The 17,246-nt window shown below is 34.4% G+C and overlaps 2 protein-coding genes across 2 annotated transcripts; both read left to right on the plus strand.

Annotated features, from left to right (window-relative positions):
* The first annotated feature begins 2,747 nt into the window (after positions 1 to 2,747).
* LOC107892167 ((-)-isopiperitenol/(-)-carveol dehydrogenase, mitochondrial) lies at positions 2,748 to 3,713 on the plus strand. Its single transcript, XM_016817173.2, has one exon. The coding sequence runs from the start codon at positions 2,810 to 2,812 to the stop codon at positions 3,599 to 3,601; it is 792 nt and encodes a 263-aa protein (XP_016672662.1). The 5' UTR covers positions 2,748 to 2,809; the 3' UTR covers positions 3,602 to 3,713.
* Positions 3,714 to 5,160: 1,447 nt separating this feature from the next.
* On the plus strand, positions 5,161 to 8,316 carry LOC107892165 (SWI/SNF complex component SNF12 homolog). The gene is made up of 2 exons (XM_016817172.2): positions 5,161 to 7,209; positions 7,864 to 8,316. Exons 1-2 carry the CDS (start codon positions 5,702 to 5,704, stop codon positions 7,937 to 7,939), a joined length of 1,584 nt encoding a protein of 527 aa, XP_016672661.1. The 5' UTR covers positions 5,161 to 5,701; the 3' UTR covers positions 7,940 to 8,316.
* The last annotated feature ends 8,930 nt before the right edge of the window (positions 8,317 to 17,246 follow it).

Consider the following 17,246-nt stretch of genomic DNA (forward strand, 5'->3'; position numbering starts at 1 on the left):
TTCAGTAAAAACTGAAACCCTAACCCTAAGGCGCCATTCCCCCTGCTGCACATGTGCCTCAGCAGCACGTTTGTCACCCCGAGGCCGCCTCCATTTGAACCAAAATAGCAATTCCCCTCCGTTGACCCTTGATACCTGCAAAAACGACTAAAAGAAGCAGCATAGAAATGGCAACGAAATAAAAGACAAAAATAAAAGCAAAAACACAGCAAGAGAAATAGAAAATAGTAATATAGACCAACAGTGTAATCGTGGCTATAAAAGCCACAAAGTTAACCATGTATTTTTTTACACACAAAAAAACAGAATACAAAGAGGAATTTCAGTCCAAAGGTTGATCTTTTAATTTCTGCTTCATTTCTAGTCCATTTTTTTTTATTTTTTTATTTACGTGTTGTTACGAAAATAAAACAAAAAGAATAAAAAGAAAAAGGTAAGGAACTAACCTATATTCGGGTCTCCGAAACCATGGACGGCCGAGGAAGTCGCCTCCGAGGATAGGCGGCCAAAAACCAAAAGGTTTCTTGAGCTTTTGGGGCCTTTTGGTTAATAGTTTAGGGATTTTAAAAACGGATTTGGGTTTAGGGGGTTTGAAAAGACCGGGTCGGAGGTTTTTTCTCTTTTTCGGCCACCGCATACGGCGGTGCCGTCGCCGGTGACCGGTGGCCGACGCGGTGGCCCCTTTGCCAGACTCTATGACCATGGGAGAGAGTCTGAGAGAGAATTAAGTTTTTTTTTTCTGAAAAAAGAGGAAGAAATGAGCCTTTTTTGAAAAAATTTCAACTTTTATACTAGTATTGAAACGTCACCGTTTCATGAAGAGTCTTTAGGTGCCAAAGCGGCACCGTTTGGCGCGACCCATGGGTGACCCGACCTGTCCGACCTGGATCTGCGTGTTTTAGCCTTAAAAGGGTATTTGCGTACACAGTCCCTCCGATTTTACAACGCGTTGTAATCTGGCCTTTTTTTTTCGTTCTTTCCTTTTATTTTAAATTAGCTGCATAGTTTTATTTTTATTTCATTTTAGTCCATTGCAATGCTGCGTTTTGGGGACTTGGTTTATTTCCTGTTTTGGTACCCCTCCTTTTGCGCGTGTCACAATTTAATCCTTTACGTTTCTTTATTTCGAATTCGCCCCATATTTTCATTTTATTTCAATTTAGTCTGTGTTTTTTTAGCAATTTTACTATTCAGTTAATTATCTCAATGTTATTATCATTATCATATTATACCATTATTATTATTATTTATTCATTTATACTTTTTAAATTTTAAATTTTGTTATATATATACATATACATATTTTTATACATTGTCTACATATACATATATACCTATACATTCTTTATATATTTTATAACTTATATGCATATCTATATATTTATGTACATATTTTATTTTCATACATATATATATACATACTTTTATATACCTTCTATAATTTTTATAAACATGCATGTACATATACATATTTTAATGTACATACGTATATATGTATGTATATGCTTACTTATATATTTATATACATATATTTTATATAATAATTTTGAAATATATACATACATATATTTTTCATATTTCCATAATTTTATGAATATACATATATATATCTTTTATATTTTTATAGTTCTATTCATTTTCTTTGTTTATTTCTTTATTTACATTTTCATTATTACTTTGAAAGAATGTTTTGATTTTATTTGCTTATATGTATTGTTATTTTGTATGTCATTGATTTCCCCTTTTTTATCCAATTTATTTTCATTGCTATTACTCGTATGCTACACCATCGTATTCATTAACATTTTGTTACGCATACTAATATCCTTTAAAAAATTTCAAAATAAGGCAATGTTTTACGTTTGGAAATTCGAGAAAACGTGCCCAAATGTGCTGGGTTTCGATTTTTCTCGTTCGACCAAATAACCAAATATCCTTTCAAAAATTTCAAAATAAGGCAATGTTTTGCGTTTGGAAATTTGAGAAAACGTGCCCTAATTGCTGGGTTTCGATTTTTTTCGTTCGACCAAATAGCCAAATATCCTTTTAAAATTTTCAAAATAAGGCAATGTTTTGCGTTTGGAAATTCGAGAAAACGTGCCCTAATGTGCTGGGTTTCGGTTTCTCGTTCGACCAAATAGCCAAATATCCTTCTAAATTTTAATCCATGTCATTCGAGTATTTAAGGATCGTACTTTAAATCTCTTTAAATTTTTCAATTTTCGACATTAAGACATTAATTAATCAACTAGGTACCAATTTTTGGGACGTTACGAGGATGCTAATCCTTCCTCGTACGTAATCGACTCCCGAACCTGTTTTTCTGAATTTCGTGGACCAAAATCATTGTTTTAATAAAACCAAATCATTTGTTAAAAACAACTGCTTTTTGAGGTGACCCGATCACACCTCATTAAAAAAGATTGGTGGCGACTCCCATATTTATTTTCTTTTTCAAAATCCAAGTCGACCCTATTTTATCAAAGAAATGGTGTCAACAAACCTAATTTTAAAAAATAGAATAGTTGACTATTTTAGCCTTATATTAGCCTTATATGACTTTAATAACAATTTAAATTTCCCCTAGAGTGTTTATACTTCCTCTTCATTTGATCTGAAATCTTACCTAAATTAAACTGACGTGTTTAGATGAAAAAAAATAAATTTTAGAAACGTTTACTTTAAATAATAATTTGTTCAATAATAATAATAATAATAACTAATAATCCTCGTTTTAAAGATGTTGGTATATTTGCCATATATTTAGGGCTAACTGCGTTGTAACACGTCAAAGATCAGCGTTTCCACAATGTCCAATAACAAGCTAGAAGGCAAAGTAGCCATCATCACCGGTGGAGCGAGCGGTATCGGCAAAGCCACCGCCTGTCTCTTCGCCAAGCACGGTGCCCGTGTGGTGATCGCCGACATCCAAGATGAACTAGGCCAGCAGGTAGCCGCATCAATCGGTTCCCAAAAGTGCAGCTACATCCACTGTGATGTTACCGATGAAGAGCAAGTGAAAGGCATAGTGGAATGGACCGTCCAAAACCATGGCCAACTCGACATCATGTTTAGCAATGCTGGGATAGTTCGTTCCAACAAGGGTACCACCTCCAACTCCAACCAGAACATCCTCGACCTAGACCTCGCGCCTTTCGACCACCTGTTCGCCGTCAACGCCCGCGGCATGGCGGCTTGCGTCAAACACTCGGCGCGTTCCATGGTTGAGAAGCGCGTGAGAGGGAGCATCATCTGCACGGCCAGTGTATGCGCCAGCTGCGGCGGGGAACACCACGTGGATTACTTTATGTCGAAGCATGCGGTGTTGGGATTGGTGAGGTCGGCGAGCAAGCAGCTTGGGGTGCACGGGATCAGAGTAAATAGCGTGTCGCCGTTCGCGGTGGCGACCCCATTGATATGTAACCTGACGGGAATGAAAGCGGAGGAAGCTGAGAAGTTTTACGAGGGGAGGACGATTTTGAAAGGGGTAGTGGTGAAAGAGAAGCACGTGGCTGACGCGGTGTTGTTTCTAGCATCGGAAGATTCGGAGGTGGTGAGCGGACATGACATGGTAGTGGATGCTGGGTTTTTGGGCAAATAGTTAAATGGTTGGTCACCGGTAGGTCGGCCTAAAATCATGAAATATGGTCCACGCTCCTTTGTTTGTTCAATAAGGACTTGCTTTTATGAAATAATTTCATATCTTTTCGGGATTCTCACCTTGACACTATCAAATTGATAGGTTAAATTATAGTTTTAGTCCCTATGGTGGCATAACTATTTACCCTTGCGGTCCATGGCCTGATACCTGAGTTTCATTGAGGGCTTCAAAGGTCGGCTTAACTGTGCCATCCATATTTATAGAGAATATAAGAGGGTATCAGCAAGTGGGATAATTTTCGGTTTCTGCAAACATCAATTTTCATCTCTTCAAATTATCCACAACATGCAATTTATCCAAAAATGTTTTATTCCACAAATATTCATAAATAATCTTCATGAATGATCACATTAGTCGATCACCTTATCATGCCATTATTTGCATTATCGGGTCGGTAAAATATCTATATTATATGCAGTATAAAAGGAGTCGTTTAAACTGAGTTATCACTATATTTATTAAAAATAGATTGGTGTGATAAAAAACTACAAAGTCAACATCAGTTTCCATATATCCCTAAAATTCATCAATTATATTAAAATTACAATTACAATGGAATTAAAGAAAAAAAAACTACCATTCTAAGGTCCCCTCCCCTTTTTATCTATGTCACTAGAGTTTATATTTTGTACAATTCTGAAATTTAGTTTTTTTTTTAGATTTTAGATTTTAAATTTAATTGTTAATATTGTTAGATTTGTTGGTATGATATTTTAAATTAAATAATAATAAAAAACTCGCTTAATAGTCATGTAATTAATAAAATAGCATTGTAATGAACATGAATTTAACAAAATAATTTTAACAGCTTTACGAATTGTAATTTAATTTTGAAATCTAAAAATCTAAAAAGTAAAAAAAAATTCTGAAATATAAAAACTATTATTTAAATTTAAAAAATATTAGAATTTATTGCATATTACAAACTTTTTAAATAAAGTTTTAAGTTCTAGTCCCTTCTATTTAGGGTCTGCTTTGATTGAAACACAATGTGAATATCCAATATGAGATTATCTTAAATTCAAAAAAAAAGAAGGTTAACATACTTTTTTTTTATGTTAAGGTTTGATTTTAATGTTTAAATTGGTACTTGACTTTAGCTTCAATGTTCACTTTAGTATCTGATTGCCTTCAATTTGATACTTGGTTTTTTTGTCTCAATTAAATACGTGAGTTTAGCTTCAATGTTTAATTTGGTACTTAAGCTTTTTTTTGTTCCAATTAATTACCTATATTTTTTTTATTAGAGGACATATATCAAACATTTTAATGAGCCGCATGATGCAGTTTGTTCCGAGTATCACATTAAACATTGAAACAAATACCTAACTGGGATAAAAAAAACTCAAGAATCAAATTAAACATAAAATCAAACTTAGGTATCAACTGGCATATTAACCCAAAGAAAAGGGTGTACCAAGGCATAACTAACCCGATCCATAAGATTGCAATAGCCCAGCCCAGTGATTATGGATGGGCGTGTTTGGAAAATGGCAATGGTAAACGAAAGTGAGAAAATGAAGGAATCAGATAGAGAAAAAAAGGCAGCAAAGAAAATGAGCTAAGGCTTTCTTTGCTGGAAGAAAAAGCCAAAACAGGGAAAACAAAAATTAAGACTCTTCACTCTTTCGTAAGATTATTTCAGTCTTTTCCTTTCTGAATTTTACGATCTTTTTTTTTCTTTTCACTCTTAATTCTCTCTTTTAGTTTCAATTGTCCCCCTTTTAATCTAATGTTGTGATTGTAATCTTGCACTTTCTATTTTTTTGTTTCGCTTTCAATTCCCCGTTGTAGCGTGTAAAAAGCCTTTTCTTTTGCTAGATTTGGTTCGTTTTCGAATTTAGTGTCTTTGGAGGATTTTGCAAAATTAGGGCTTTTTGGGGTTTAGGTGTCCATTAGGGTTCTACTTCTAAAGCTTTGGTTTTGAATTGAAAATTTGCTTGCTTAGGTGTTTGTGGTTGATGGGTATTTTACTGAGATACTGAATGTTTTGGAATTTGGTGGGTATTTGATAGTTTTTCGCAGTGAATTAGATTAGTGATGTCTGTGAATAACAGTAACCCTCCTAAGAGCATTGGGGCGTCTTCGTCGCCCTTTGGTAATGCTTCACAAGCACAAACACAAGCACAACTCAGTGCTGGTTTTCAAAATCAGTATCAGCTATCCCAAGCTCAGGCCCTTGCTCATGCTCAAGCTCAAGCTCAAGCGCAGTTAGCTCATGCCCAATTCCAAGCACACTTACAAGCTCAAGGTTTGTCCCTTAACCAAGCTCAAAATGCCGGCATTGGGAACTTAGGTACGTCTTCGCCATCCATGTCGACTCCTGGCGGTGCAAGTGCCAAGAGGATCCTTCAAAGGCCCCCTATGCGTCCTCCTGGTGTTCCTGTGACAAATACAATGTCTCCTTTGAGAATAATGGATCTTACGACCGCCGCACGTAAAAAGAAGCAGAAGCTTCCCGAGAAACAGCTGCAGGATAGAGTGGCGGCAATTCTTCCTGAATCTGCTCTGTATACCCAGCTTCTTGAGTTTGAGGCACGTGTCGATGCTGCCTTAACTCGGAAAAAAGTTGACATCCAAGAAGCCCTTAAGAATCCACCTTGTGTTCAAAAAACACTTCGAATATATGTTTTCAACACGTTTGCTAATCAGATGCAAACAATCCCAAAGAAGCCTAATGCAGAGCCCCCTACATGGACCCTTAAGATAATAGGAAGGATCTTGGAAGATGGGGTAGATCCAGATCAACCTGCATTTGTTCAAAAAACAAACGCCTTATACCCTAAGTTTTCATCTTTCTTCAAGAGAGTGACAATTTCCTTGGATCAGAGACTATATCCGGAAAATCATATCATTATATGGGAGCAGGCTCGATCGCCTGCTCCTCATGAAGGTTTTGAGGTAAAGAGAAAAGGGGATAAGGAATTCACCGTGAATATTAGGTTGGAAATGAATTATGCGCCAGAGAAATTCAAGCTTTCTTCAGCTTTAGTGGAAGTCCTTGGTATTGAGGTTGATACACGCCCCAGAATTATAGCTGCAATTTGGCATTATGTGAAGGCTAGAAAACTTCAGAACCCAAATGATCCATCTTGCTTTAATTGTGATGCACAACTTATGAAAGTTTTTGGGGAAGAAAAAGTGAAATTTACCATGGTTTCGCAGAAGATATCGCAGCATTTGTCTTCGCCGCCACCTATACATTTGGAGCATAAGATCAAGCTTTCCGGGAACAATCCTGCTGGGTCTGCATGCTACGATGTGTTAGTTGATGTGCCGTTGCCTATACAGAGGGATTTGTCTGCTCTGTTAGCAAATGCAGAGAAGAGCAAAGAGATTGAACAGTGCGACGAAGCAATATGTGCTTCCATAAGGAAAATTCATGAGCACCGTAGAAGACGTGCATTCTTTCTAGGGTTCAGCCAATCTCCTGTGGAATTTATCAATGCTTTAATCGAGTCTCAGAGCCGGGATCTTAAATTGGCATCTGGGGAAGCAAGTCGAAGTTCTGAAAGAGAGCGACGATCAGATTTCTTCAACCAACCATGGTAAGCTCATCTTTATATTCTAGTTTCAGTTCATGTTTAATTTTGGAATCATTTCCCTCAGTTGGAACCATAGCCTATCACCCATGCAGTCATGTCTATTTGGTAGAAATTTCAGTTTCCAGTTGAGCCCTTCAACCTTATTGCTAAGTGTACGGTCTTAAGTTATCTACAAAGGAATTTTTTTTGGTCTGGTCAGTTTTCGTATGTCAAACAGCAATGCCTTGCTTATGTATCATTAGGAAATGCATTAAACTTAAGTACAGCAGCATGAAAGTGTGTAAACTATAAAAACGGGACAAAGTGGATTGTCCCGACACTAGCACTTCCATGCAATAACTGTGCCATAGGTGATCCTATTACCGGAATAGCTTCCAGACCACCTGGTACAATTTTGACTGGTCCTAAGGTAACGAATAACCTGTTACTCCAAAAGATGCGGTCAAACAACCAATTCCCTTTCTTGCGAGATTTGTTCTTAAAATCTTTTGCTTGATATATCATATATTTGCTCCAGTTTTAAGGAATTCATTCTTTCATGCAGCTTGGACTATTCTCAGTTGGTTTCTGTAAATAAAGTTTCTTATAGAAAACGTAATGTTAGCAATTTACGAATGATGAATATGTATTGAAGTTGTGGTTTGGTAATTCTAACAGGGTTGAAGATGCCGTTATCCGTTATCTGAATCGCAAGCCAGGTGCTGGTGGAAGTGATGCGCCAGGAAGCACATGAGTCGTGATTCCATTGATTTGAATCATGTACCAATTTTAGTCCATTCCTTTAATGGAAGTAGAATTGCAGTGTTGTTTTTTTTTTTTTGGGGGGGGGGGAGGGGGGACAATTGAGAGGGGATGTAGAACAGGAAGTAGCTTTGTGTAGGCATAATTATCATAAAAAATGATGATAATAATAATAATAATAATAATTTTCATTAGAAAAAAATTGTTTTGTTCAATTTGTAACTTGCATACTGTAGACCTATGTTATTTGTAACCGAGGATGCGTATTGATATAGATGTCTGCCATGGGTATATATTCATATTGGAATATTTATGAACAGGATAGTTGAAGGCTCCTGTTTTATATCTGACATGGAAATTTAATGAGTATTTCTTTTTTGTCCAGTATTATGAGATGCGCCTAGCCAAGTGAGAACTATGTTTTTTCCTACATAAGCTTTCCCATAATGCAATTCCTCCCCCACCCCATTTTTTTCCTTAAGAGGAGAAGCTGTTGTAAAGAAAATAGAAAATGTTGGACATGGAAGGATTTTTATTTTATATTTTCTTTTCTTCGCCTTTGTTTAAAGAAATGTATGAAAATGGAAAATGTGGAGCCATTCCATGGTGAGGTAGCTAATTAGAGGAACAATAATTCAAATTAGGCTAGTTTACCAGATTTGGCTAAGATTTTTTTTTCTATTCATTCGAAGTGAATTTGAATTCAATAATATTTTTAAATTCATCATCTTTCTTTAAAAATAAAGGTAAATTATCAAAATAGTCACTTTTGTTTGCCTCGGGTTACATTTTAGTCATTTACATTATCGTGTTATAACATTTTAATCATTGAGCCGTTAATTGTCATTAACGGTGTAACGGTAAGCTGACATGGTACATTAAATCATCATTTCAAATGAAAATTTTAGTTTAAATTCTACAATTGGTTCTTATATTTTTTCATTTTGAACAATTTAATTTTTTTCTTTTAACTTTCCTTTTTTTTATTTTACTTTCTATCCTCTTCTCTTCTCCCTTTGTTTTGCTCCCTTTTTCATTTCTTTTAATATAGTTTTTCTACGTTTTCCATTTGTTAAAACTAGTCGATAAGCTCGCCTCACTCGAAAAAATTAAATTGTTCAAAAAAATAAAAGTATAAAGACTAGTTTTAACAAATGAAAAACATAGAAAAACTCTATTAAAAGAAATAGCGGAGCGAGGAAAACAGAGAGAGAAACATAAGAGAATGAAAGAAAAAAAAGAAAGTTTAAAAAACATAAAAGAAAAAATTAAATTGCTCAAAACAAAAAAAAATGGGGACCGATTGTACAAATTAACCTAAATATTTGTTTGAAATGATGATTTAACGTGTCACGTTAGCTTACCGTTACACCATTAACGACAATTAACGACTTTGTGACTAAAATGTTACAACGTGATAACGTAAGTGACTAAAACATAACATTTCAAACATAAGTGACTAAAATGTAACCTGAGCTAAACAAATTGACTATTTTGATAATTTACTCTAAAAATAATTATAAAATTTATCATGTTCCACTCATAATATGAGTGAAAACATTCATTTAACAAATATATAAAAATTTGATATAAAATCTAAATGTGACTTTGATCGGAATGGATAAATTGAGTTGGTGAAACGTATGATGACTTGTTCAAATCTTATGTGTATATAATTTTCTAGATTTATCAAAATACAAAAGATATAAATGTTGGAAAATTTGAGTGGAGACAATAGAACCGGAGACTTGTATAGAAATAAATAGTAGACTTCGAGGCACGAATGACACTTTCTAAAAAGAACTATTTGCCTCCACACAAAGTTGCTAGAAGGTTAAGGTGAAGGCCCTCTCGGGATACAACAAATTTTTGAATTTCTTTTGATTAGCAAAATCGAGGAATTTCCTAACTCTTACTCTTGTTTTTGAAAATAAGATTGATTGTAATTGTATATTTGTGAGCACCATAATGCCTCTATTTATATGCACTCAATGAATACAATTTGAAGAGGCAGAACCCTTCATATTGGACATACTCCTTGGGAGAAACATGTCCCATGGAAATGTATTCATTGGATGATAAATCATTACTTTTAATTTGAAAAATGCTTATGAATAATTAAATTTGTAAGATGATAAATCATCAATTTTAATTCGAATAGTGCTCATATTAATTTGCAATCTATACTTTCCATCAATCCCCTACTAGATTGCTAATTTCAGAAAATAAGTACACAATGATTATGCATAAAGAAGGGTGTCCGTAGATTAAACCTTCCTTTAGTGCAAACTCTTAAAGTATCAACAAAGTGAATGGTGGCTAGTCGCTTGAACCATCACTCTTAACGTTAATACTGGAAAAAAATTCAAACATAATCGTAAAGTATTAGAGTGAGAATTTAATTTGCTTTAGCACCGTTATGGACATGTGCTCATCCCGTTTCCTGAACATGTACAAGAGAAAACCATAAAAAAATCTCGTTGAAGCGGCACCACTTCATGTCCATATAGGTGGATTTCATGACAATTAATCTCCATCCATTAAAAGTAAAACTCATCCTCCTAAAATATAAACACTAAATACTGATTCTTAGTTTACGTTGCCATTCGATAATTTGTTATTACCCTTTGAACCTTGAAACTAACTTTTGGCTAGAATAAGGTAGGGTTTCCATTATCAATGATGTGATTAGAATGATTTTAATCCCATCTTAGTGGTGGTACTCTTAACCAAATCCCTTGAAAAACCTTTTGTCAATGGATCCGCTAAATTTTCAATTGACTTAACTTAGGTAACAGTTATCACATTGTCCTTAATCAATTGCCTCACATACTCATGTCTCAAACTTATATGTCTAGACTTCTCATTGTACACCTTATTGTACGCTCGAGACATGGTATAGTCACTATCACAATATACAAAAATGGCGAACCTACGTCGTGGCCGCAACTTTATATCTAGCAAGAGATCTCTTAGCCATTCCGCTTCCTTGCCAATAGCCGCTAAGGCTGTAAATTCAGTCTCCATAGTTCAATGTGATATGCAAGTTTGTTTCTTGGAGGCCCAACTAATGACTCCACCTCCTATTGTAAAAATCCATCCCGATGTGGACTTATTGTCACTTAGGCTTGTAATCCAACTTGCATCCGAGTAACTTTCTAGTACTGCAGTATAATCACTATAGAATAATCTCAAATTTTTTGTTTTCTTAAGATAGCCAAAAATCTTAGAAATGCCTTTCCAATGATCGGTACTAGGACAATTTGTAAATCTCGCTAATGTGCACACAACAAATGTGATATCAGGTCTAGTACAATGCAATGCATACATTAGACTTCCAATTGCACTGGCGTACTCAAGTTGCGCTATGGCCCTGCCATTATTCTCACTTAACTTGAAGTTCAAATAGTATGAAGTGTTCAAATCCTTGATATTCAAGTGTTTAAACTTTTCCAATACTTTCTCGATGTAGTGAGATTGACTTAGTGCAAAGCCCTTTTCATGCTTTTTCACCTTTATACCTAGAATTGTATCTGCCTCATTGAGATCCTTCATTTTAAATTTTGAGGCTAAATACTCTTTGGTCTCACGAACACCTTCCATGTTCGTACCAAAAATCAACAAATTATCTACATAGAGATAAAAAATTACACCATACCTATCGGTGAATTTAGTGTAAATACATTTTTCAGCACCATTATGTAAAAAATCATATGACAAGATAACTGAGTCAAATTTCTCATGCCACTGTTTAGACGCTTGTTTTAAACCATATAATGACTTGATCAACTTACACACCTTATGTTCATTCCCAGGAAGCACAAAACCTTCTGGTTGCTCCATATAGACTTCCTCTTCGAGATCACCATTCAAAAAATTCGTATTAACATCCATTTGATGTACATGTAACTTATGGATAGATGCAAGTGCTATAAGAATTTGAATGGAGGTCCTCCTAGCCACTGGTGCATAAGTGTCAAAATAATCTAGGCCTTGTTTTTTCCTAAATCCTTTAGCCACCAACCTAGCCTTAAAGGTTGGAGAACCCCCTGTTGGAGTATTCTTCTTTTTAAACACCCATTTACACTCGATAGGCTTCGATCCTTTAGGAAGATCAACTAGTATCCAAGTATTGTTGGATAATATTGAATCCATTTCATTATTGATCACTTCTTTCAAAAATGTTGTATTCCTAGAAGTCATGGCTTCACCATAGAATTGTAGATCACCATCCACATTAAACATTATGGGGATCTTCCTAATTACGGATTCTCTATTTCCCTCAACAAGCAATGCTAGAGATTGTGAAGAAATGAAATCAGGACCGAAGTCCTTTACTTTTCTCACTCTTTGACTTTTCCTCGGCTTCATATCCTTCTTATCATAAAGACTTCTTTTGGTTTGATAATTTGAGATCATTGGTTGATATTCTTTTTTTTAATCTGTTGAATCATTGAAAACCTTATTTTCAATGAATACAACATCTCTTGTTTCAATTATCGTATTTGACACTAAGTTAAGAACACGATAAGCCTTAGAATGTTGGGCATATCCAATGAATGCACCCTTAACGGCTCTTGGACCTAACTTTGTTCTCTGTTGGTTGGGAACTCTATAGTAAGCCAAACACTCCCACACTTTGAAATAATCTAAGTTTGGCATCCGACCCTTCCATAACTCATATGGAGATACTTTGAATTTTCTCGATAGTATTCTGTTAAGAATATAACACGCAGTCAATAATGTTTCACCCCATAGTTTATATGGAAATTTAGCATTTAACAACATCGAGTTAACCATATCTACTAAAGTACAGTTCTTTCTTTCTACCAAACCATTTTGTTGCGGAGTATAAGGCGCGAAACACTCATGTACCACACATTGTTCCTTACAAAATATATTAAATTTATTTGAAAAATATTCACCACATCTATCACTACGAAGCACTTTGATTTTCTTACTAAACAAATTCTCAACCTCATTTTTAAAACGTTTAAACATATCAAAAGCCTCGTATTTACTTCTCATGAGATACACATAAGTAAATCTAGAGAAGTCGTCTATAAAATTGATAAAATATCATTTTCCACCTCTTGCTAGTGTTCTATTTAATTCACAGACATCTGAATGAATTAAATCTAACACTTGTGAATTCCTTTCACACTTATTAAGAAACGGCTTCTTGGTAATTTTTGATTGAATACAAATTTCACATTTATCCTCAAACTCATCATTACTTAGACTTATATAACATTCTTTTGCATATATTGTAAATTTTTAAAATTAAAATATTCTAAACGCGCATGCCATAAAGGATAAGATTCAACAATATAAACAGAAGAATTAACTTTATTCATATCAATGCTCAACTTGAACATACCCTTGTTACAATATTCTTTTCCTACATATATATCACCCTTAAGCAAGACAAACTTATCGGATTCCAAGATAATCTTGAACCCCTTGTTACATAGAATACTTGCGGACACTAAATTTTTTCTCATATCGGGAACATGCAACACATTAGTCAAAGTCAATTTCTTCCTAGATGTGAAGTTGAGTTCCACTGTCCCTTGACTGAGAACCTTAATCGATTGATAGTTGTCCATAAGCACTTCACGGTTTGCCACTAGTTCATAACTCTTGAATTGTTGTCGGTCATTACACACATGGACAATAACTCCAGAGTCGAGCCACCAATTGTAGGACTTATTAGTCATGGCTATGTTGAGTTAAGTAATCATACAAATCTCTAAATTTTTTATCCCTTCCGTAACCATGGCCACTAAGTTCATGCCCTCCACTTTATTGGCTTTGGAAGTTGTGGCATCTTGCTTCTTTTTGAGAAATCTGCAATCCTTAATATAGTATCATTTCTTATTGCAATTATAATAATTGTGAGCTTTTTTCTTATTGTCTTGCACGTCCTTGGTCTCGGATGTAGGCTTTCGCTTACCATTTTGAGAGTTCTTAGACTCGTTCACATGTTTCATTTTAGAACTTTGGGGAAGATACACTGCATCACGCTTCCGAGTTTCCTCTTCAATACGCAAATGCCTAAGTATTTTCTCCACACTAAAGTCTTATGCCATATGCAGAAGTTTCTTCCGATAATTGTTTCAAGACGAGGGCAACTTCGAGATGATAGCCCCAACTTGTAACAATTCCGGAATAATAACTTTCAAGTTATGAAGCCTACTTATAGGGACTTATAATTCACGGGCTTGATCCATGATCGGGATACTATCGAGCATTTTGAATTCGAAATACTTCATCATTAAAAATTTATCAGTACTTTGTCACTTTGTGTTGTATTTCAAGAGTTTTCCATATTTCCACTCGGGATTGCATCGACATGTAAAGATCATACAATCGATCATACAAGGTGTTAAGGATGTGTCCTCGACATGTGAAATTATCTTTTTCGTTCTTCTTCTTAAGTTCAGCCACTTTCTTAATTTCCTGGGAATTTGCATTAGGGGCGGGATCCTGCACGGCTTGTAGGTTTGGATCCAAAACGTACGTCGCATTTAAGGCAGTAAGAAGGAACAACATATTGTCTTTCCAATGATTGAAGTTTGAACCATGAAATCGGTCAAGTTTCACTAACTTTTGGTTTATCACTTTGAATGTGATGTTAGCCTCCGTCGCCATCTCCAAAAATAGTTCTCTTTTATTGTTGGAAAATTTGAGTGGAGATGATAGAACTAGAGATTTGTATGGAAATAAACAGTAGACTTCGAGGCACAAATGACGCTTTCCAAAGAGAACTATTTTCCCCCACACAAAGTTTCTAGAGGGTTAAGACAAAGGTCATCTCGGGATACAACGGAGTTTTGAATTTCCTTTTATTAGCAAAATCAAGGAATTCCCTAACTCTTACTCTTGTTTTTGAAAATAAGATTGATTGTAATTGTATATTTGTGAACACTATAATGCCTTTATTTATATGCACTCAATGAATACAATTTGAAGAGCCAGAACCCTTCATATTGGACATACTCCTTGGGAGAAACATGTCTCATGGAAATGTATTCATTGGATGATAAATCATCACTTTTAATTTGAATAATGCTTATGGATAATACTTTCCATCAATAAATACTTTCAAAATAATATTTATTATTTTAATGAGCAATTGGTAATTTTTTACGTTGAAATCCAGTTAATGAATAACACCAATTTAATCAGCTCTAAACAGTAACAACAAACTATTGATTTGGATTGAATTAAATTTAGGCTATGACATGTTAAAATCGAGACATGACCCATCTATCGGTTGTTCAAGGCTAATGGCCATCAAGCCTGAGCAAAAACCAATTCTAGTCATATTCCTTTTTAATACAATGTCTACTTTTACCAATAATCCCCTCAACCCTTAATTTGGAGAAAAACACGTTTAAACGTAGTTAAACTCATGTCTTCTTAATTTTTGCAATAGTGGCCATTGCGGTACGTGTACGAAAAATAAATAAAAACTTAAAAAAGTAAAGCAATTATTGCAACTATATACATCAAGTTGTAATATTTGTATACAACGAAACACAAAACAAAGAAGTCGTTGCTTGAATTTGAAACTAAATGCAATTTATGCTATTGGAAGTCTATCAATCTACTTAATCCTAGAATCATTACGGCAAGCACTTAAGAAGAGTGATTTTAGCAAGCTAAGAATTATAAATTAATGGAATCAATAAGTTGATTACTAGTGGCCAACAAAATAATTATTGGTTTCCTCACTTACTACTGATGCAACTATACCTAAGTTAATTTAATGCACAATTCCTAACCTAATCATTCTCTCCTCTCGGTCTCAAATGACTAAACTCAGTTACTAAACCTTATTAAATTGGTAAAAACATGATAAAGTGTCCTCTCAGCCTAACTTATCTCAATTTCCCCTGAAGTTGTCTAGCTCAAGTTAGTAATAACACCAATTTATGCAAAACAATGCATTAACACTAACATTAAGCAAAAAATCATATCAAGAGTAATGGAGCCAACCAATCACCTTACAAATTAGTCAATATCCATATCAATTTCAACATCCAATCACTTCCCCATTCAATTCAACACAATTAAATGAAAGGGTAAGTATAAGAGATTGAGAAATGTACACCAATCGGTGAGAAATTCAAGCTTTAGAACTGAAGGTGCCATTGATGCAGACTTCAAATCCAATGCTGACAATTATTATCAGCAAATTGATGAAGAAAATGGTGGAAACTAAGACTATCTTACTTAATAAAGGAGTTTACAACCAGAAACTAAAGAGAAAATTACAATAACAAAAGGAAACTTACAAAAGAAATTCTCAATCTAGAAAACTTAGCAGAAAATCTATCAAAATCTATTCACTATTCTATTCTAATGTTTCTCTCTCTTCAGCTTTTTAAAATTCACTTATTTATACTAAGGGACCATTCAGAGGTTATTTACATTCATACCCATCATTAAAACATTCAATAAAGGCTTGTAAAATTCAATTAGAAGCCAAATTCCACGTAATTACCCCTAGTAACAGCTTCAAATCTCACAGTTATAGAGTTGTTGTTGCGACAACCTATATCAATGTTCGCGACAATGGCTCCTTTGACTGTAGCTTTGTTTCCAGCTGTTGAATTATTGTCGCAACAATAACTTACCATGGTCACGACATTGACCTTTCTGACTCCAACTTTGTTTTCAGCTATTGTGGATGTTACCACAACAATTACTTGAGCCTGAAATCACCTCCAAAATAGTGGCAGCAAATTAAATCAAACAATTAAGATAAGAAAAAAAAATAAAAAAGCCAAATCAAAATTAGAGTTTTTGAAAGAGTCCAAGTTGATTATGGAAAAAAGTTGTTCTTAATAAATTTCAATCGAATTAAGATTGTGAATATGAAAAATAAGTTAAAAAAACATATTCAAAAAGAAAGTATTAAACAGAATGAAAATTCAAGAAAAGAGGTAAAGAAGGTGCGGCCAACAAAAAATAATAAAGATCCAATAAACTGAAGAGTATTTGAACTGATCTTGACGAGAAAATAGGTGGTCGATTCAGATTTGAACAAAGAAGCAAAAACATATTAGTTCTTGAATTAAAAGAATGAAAAGAGAAATTAAAGAGTAAAGAAGAGAAGGGTAAAAAAAGAGTCCAAGCATCAGTTGAATAGGTTTCTTGGAAGAAAAGAAACAAAACAATCAAAATAGTTTATTAGAATAAATTTTTAAGCCAAAATAAAATTATTTTATAACGAAAGAATTCAACACAAGAAGAAAATAAGAGATCTCCTATTTTTTAGTGTTTCTTGA

This window comes from Gossypium hirsutum, chromosome D09, assembly GCF_007990345.1.
Source record: "Gossypium hirsutum isolate 1008001.06 chromosome D09, Gossypium_hirsutum_v2.1, whole genome shotgun sequence".
NCBI lineage: Eukaryota > Viridiplantae > Streptophyta > Magnoliopsida > Malvales > Malvaceae > Gossypium > Gossypium hirsutum.

Excerpts from the sequence above, each read along its gene's own strand:
- LOC107892167 (XM_016817173.2), top strand. The coding sequence starts at position 2,810 with ATGTCCAATAACAAGCTAGAAGGCAAAGTAGCCATCATCACCGGTGGA.
- LOC107892165 (XM_016817172.2), top strand. The coding sequence starts at position 5,702 with ATGTCTGTGAATAACAGTAACCCTCCTAAGAGCATTGGGGCGTCTTCG. Across the intron at positions 7,210-7,863 it reads GATTTCTTCAACCAACCATG|GGTTGAAGATGCCGTTATCC; the intron begins GTAAGCTCATCT and ends TAATTCTAACAG.